Source organism: Eschscholzia californica, unplaced genomic scaffold (assembly GCF_041429995.1).
Source record: "Eschscholzia californica isolate CP2 unplaced genomic scaffold, dmEscCali1.0.p SCAF_1, whole genome shotgun sequence".
Taxonomy (NCBI): domain Eukaryota; kingdom Viridiplantae; phylum Streptophyta; class Magnoliopsida; order Ranunculales; family Papaveraceae; genus Eschscholzia; species Eschscholzia californica.
Window position 1 is genome coordinate 59,964,511 of NW_028238198.1, and position 5,183 is coordinate 59,969,693.

Genomic DNA, 5,183 nt, shown 5'->3' on the forward strand with positions numbered 1-5,183 from the left:
GAGAAGCTGAGTTTGATCCCCCAATTTTGACAGAAGTCTTGAAAATCAATACTGATGACCTGAGACCCGTTGTCTGTGACAATCTCTTTCGGGACTCCGAACCTGCAAATAATATTTTTCCAGACAAAAGTTTTTACATCTCGATCTCGAACTTGGTGATAGGCTTCGGCCTCGATCCACTTGGTAAAATAGTCAGTAACGGCTAGCATGTATACTCGTTGCCCTGGGGCTGTTGGAAGTTTGCCTACAATATCCATCCCCCACTTCATGAAGGGCCAAGGTGATAAAATGGAGTTTAGGCGTTCAGGTGGCAAATGAGAGGATTGGGAGAATCGTTGGCAACTATCACACCGTTTAGAGAAATTTGAAGCGTCGGTTCTCATGGTTGGCCAGTAATAACCAGCTGTGAGGGCTCGGTTAGCCAGGCTGCGACCACCTGCATGATTACCACACTCACCTTCATGTAATTCTGTTAGTACGTACCTGGCTTCGTTAGGAGTGACGCATTTGAGGTATGGGCCAGAGTATGATCATTTTAGTAACTGGCCGTCAAGTATAGTGAACTGCGCAGCTTTGGCTCGAAGTCTCCTCGCCTCATTTTTATCTTCTGGAAGCTCATCATTCGTTAAGTATCGGAGTATTGGAGTCGTCCAATTATCAGCTAGATCTGTATTGGCCACTTGGGAAGTTGGAGACTTCCATACAGCTGGCCACTCGAGGATGACCAGAGGGATAGTCTGAATTGCTTTAGTCTGGATGGAGGATCCCAAGTTGGCCAGCGCATCGGCGTGCTCATTGTCAAGTCGAGGAACTTGGGTTATACAAGTTTCTTCGAATTCGACTTGCATTTCTTTTACATGGGCCAGATAGGCTGTCATTTTGGCGTCTCGGGCTTGGTAAGTTCCTTGAAGCTGGTTAACTACCAGTTGGGAGTCTGACCTGATTTCAAGATGTCGAATACCCATGTCTTTGGCAAGGGCGAGGCCAACAATAAGGGCCTCGTACTCTGCTTCGTTATTGGTCGCTTTGAAGCTGCATCTAATGGCACGTTGGATGAGGTCTCCTTCTGGAGATTGGAGGACCACGCCTAGACCGACCCCGTTCATGTTGCTCGAGCCGTCTACAGACAAGATCCACTTTTGTTTGCTTCGATCTGTAAGACACAAAAGTTCCTTCTCGGCCTGTGGCAAAGTGTTAGCTGAAAAATCAACGATAAAATCGGCTAATGCTTGGGACTTGATGGCAGTCCTAGGCCGATAGGTTATATCATATTCACTTAATTCTACGATCCATTTGGTGAGTCTTCCAGACAACTCTGGTTTACGGAGTATGTTTTTCAAGGGGAAGGCTGTGACAACAACTATTGAATGACACTGGAAGTATGGTCTCAACTTCCTAGCTGCCATGACTAAGGCCAATGCGAGTTTTCAAGCTGACTATAGCGAGTCTCGGCGTCGAGCAAAGTTTTACTAACGTAATAAACAGGAAATTGCTTACCTTCTTCTTCTCGAATTAGCACAACACTTACAGCAGTCTCGGAGACCGCTAGATATATATATAAATTCTCACCTTCTTTAGGCTTCGAGAGTAAAGGTGGAGTGGTTAAATACCTTTTCAAATCCTGAAGTGCTTCTTCGCAAGTTAGAGTCCAGTTGAACTCTTTGGACTTGCATAAGGTGGAAAAGAAGTGATGGCACTTCTCTAACGATCGTGAGATAAAGCGACTTTGAGCAGCTACTCGGCCAACCAGTTTTTGGACGTCCTTGACACAGGAAGGAGAAGGGATATTGATGACCGACTGGATCTGGTCAGGATTTGCTTCAATGCCTCTCTGGGTAACCATGTAGCCTAGAAATTTTCTTGATGACACACCGAAAGAACATTTAGTGGGGTTGAGTTTCATGCTATACCTTTTTAGGACATCAAAAGCCTGCTGGAGGTGTTCGAGGTGTTGATCATCGATCAAGGACTTGACCAACATGTCATCGATGTAACCCTCCATGGTGTCGCCTAACATGCTGGAGAACATTTTGTTGACTAGCCTCTGGTAGGTTGCTCCAACGTTCTTGAGCCAGAAGGGCATAACCTTGTAGCAGAATATGCCTCTATCAGTGATAAATGCAGTCTTCTCTTGGTCGGCTGGGTTCATCAATATCTGATTATATCCTGAGAAGGCGTCCATAAAACTCAGCAACTTATGTCCAGCAGTGGCATCAACCAACATATCGATGTGAGGTAACGGAAACGAGTCCTTAGGGCATGCTTTGTTGAGGTCAGTAAAGTCTATGCAGACTCTCCACTTCCCATTCTTCTTTCTTACTACTACCACGTTGGCCAACCAGTCTAGATAACTGACTTCTCGAGCTGACCCAATGTCAATTAACTTCTGGATTTCTTCATTAATCACCCTATTGCGCTCTGGAGCAAACTTTCTTCGTTTCTGTCTCACTGGAGGGTGGTTAGGATCCACTTGGAGTTTACGAACTATCACATCTGGATCGATACCTGTCATGTCAGAATGCGACCAAGCAAAACAATTATGGTTAAGTGATAAGAATTCTATGAGTTTGTTACGCAATATAGGATTGAGCCTTGACCCAATCTGCACTTTGTGGTCTGGAAGTCAGGGTGTATCTGGACTTCATCCAATTCTTCCATGCTCGGGTGATCAGGGTCGTTGCTTCTCGTTCTGTAAATGCTATAATGGAGACTTCGGGGCCTTCAGACTGTTTTTGTAGCAGTTCCTCGAGGTGCTCTGTTCTCCTCTGAGCCTTGACCCAATCTGCACTTTGTGGTCTGGAAGTCAGGGTGTATCTGGACTTCATCCAATTCTTCCATGCTCGGGTGATCAGGGTCGTTAAGAGGCTTCTCGTTCTGTAAATGCTATAATGGAGACTTCGGGGCCTTCAGAGTGTTTTTGTAGCAGTTCCTCGAGGTGCTTTGTTCTCCTCTGATATCTCGCACTCCCCAGGGGGTTGGAAATCTGACTACTTGGTGGAAAGTGGAAGGGACATCCCTCATGCCATGGATCCATGGTCTTTCGAGAATCAAATTGTAGGCTGAAGGGCAGTCCAACACTACAAACGTCATGCTGAGATTGATTCCTCCTGCGTAGACTGGTAAAGTGACCTCTCCAAGTGTGTATTTATGTTCACCACTAAAGCTAATTAAGATGGCTGAGCGACGACAGGTGCTAGATTCCTCCAGACCCATACCTTTCAAGCCATGTAGAACAAAACGTTAGTCGAAGACCCATTATCTACAAGTATACGTTTAACTAAACAATTAGCAATTGTAAGTGAAATAACGAGGGCATCATGATGAGGGTTAATAAGAGTAGAAATTTCATTGTCCAGGAAGCTAATAGTTTGCTCAGTATAGGAGGGCGCTGTGGTTGAGCTGACGATTGGGTTGACTGAAGCTCGAGCACTTCTTTTGGCGGCTGAGTGACTGACCCCACTCACTTCTGATCCTCCTGTTATGACTAGGCATGTTTTCGAGGGTGTAGGCTCCTCTGGTTCTCTAGCCGGCACATCTCTTTGAGCTAATGTGTTCTTTCCCTTGTCGGTTAACAAGTCAGTGAGATGGCCTCTCTTCAGCAACTCTGCCACCTCGAGTTTGAGGGTGATGCATTCAGCAGTGGTATGTCCATGATCACCATGGAACTCACACCATTTAGAGTTGTCTCGTTTCTCGCTTGGGGTCTTTGTCTTTCCTGGCCATCGGACATTGTTTCCCATACCCTTCAAGATTGCTACAACTTCAGCTGGTTCCACGTTCAAGTTGTACTCTGGAATTCTGGTACAAATTGGTCCTTGTGGCCTTTCGCTAGTTCGACCTGGTGGGTCAAGTGGTTTTCTGTTGTCTCGAGGTTGAGGTCTCCTTGAGGTAGTGTAAGGCTCTGAGTATCTACCATCTGACCTACGATCTGTTCGTCTCAAGCGACGTTCTCGGGATCGCTCGTCGCTAAGGTAGTGTCTGCTTCGATGGTACTCGTCTTCTTCCCAGCGGATCTCTACCCAAGCTCGAGCAAGGACATTCTCCATGGTGGTGCAGTTGAACTTGGTGAGTTCTTTGTAGAGTTCGCTGTCTGGAAGTAACCCTTTTCGAAATGCATCTACTGCCGTCTCTTGGTTGCAATAGGGGATCGAGACTTTCTCTCTGTTGAACTTCCCTACATAATCTCTAAGTGGTTCACCTCGCCTCTGGCTAAGTCGGTAAAGGTCTCCAGAGAGCTTTTCTAACTTCTTATTACTCGCGAACTGTTCAACGAACGTGTCTGTCAGCTGGGCAAATGAGGCGATGGAGTTGTTCGGCAGGTTGGTGTACCGCTGGAGAGTTGGACCAATGAGGCTCGACCCGAAGCTTTTGCACATGCAAGCCTCTCTAAGGTCCCTGGGTATGGCTGCAGTGAACATCCTTTGCTTGTAAGATGCAATATGGTCGTCTGGATCTGAGGTGCCATCATACATTCTCATACTTGGGAATGAAAATTTCTTCGGCATCTCCACTAAGGCGGTGGCGTCGACGAAAGGGGAGTCTGCATAACACTGTGGTAGACTCTTTCTAAGGGGGTTGGGACTAAGGGCGGAGGCACGTAGAGACTGCCCCTGGCTGCAGTTAGGGGCAGTTCGGTTATTTTTCTATAGAGGTAGGGTTAATTTTGTAAATCAGCCAGGGGATATTTTCTCCCACTTACTCTGCCTCATTTGTCTGAGAAAAATTAGAGAGAGAAAATGGCTTCTTCTTGGTCGTGAAGTTCAAACCGAGAAGCTCCCTGGACTTGGATTCTTTGAAACGAAAAAAGGTGTGTTTTTTTTCTCCAATTGATTTCATTTCCTTAATTAGGGTATTATAATTTGTGTTTTTGCTCATTTGTCTGAGGAAATCATCCAGAATTTGATGAACAACTTCCATTAATTAGGGTATTAGAATTTCAAACCCCCTTACCCACTAAACTCGATTCAACTTCCATAAATGAACTATTTCCAAAGGCTGCGGCTTTGGGGAATAAAGAAAATTCTCCGGGGAATAAAGACTTTTCTTAAAACTAGTCAAATAAGAATGACTTTTTATGTTTCTTTTTATTGCTAAGGGGCTTCTAATTTTAGAAGATGCTATAAAAAAGGCTCCTTCATCTCATCACCTCTCTCTGCCACTACATCTTCTCGACACCTCATCAT

At 45.5% G+C, this 5,183-nt stretch overlaps 1 protein-coding gene across 1 annotated transcript; it reads right to left on the minus strand.

The window, feature by feature from the left end:
* Nucleotides 1-3,218: 3,218 nt before the first annotated feature.
* On the minus strand, nt 3,219-4,376 carry LOC147567925 (uncharacterized). The gene has a single exon (XM_086658749.1). The coding sequence runs from the start codon at nt 4,374-4,376 to the stop codon at nt 3,219-3,221; it is 1,158 nt and encodes a 385-aa protein (XP_086514875.1).
* Between the last annotated feature and the right edge of the window lie 807 nt (nt 4,377-5,183).

Bases quoted from the DNA above. Each gene is read 5' to 3' on its own strand.
- LOC147567925 (XM_086658749.1), bottom strand. From the start codon at position 4,376: ATGTGCAAAAGCTTCGGGTCGAGCCTCATTGGTCCAACTCTCCAGCGG.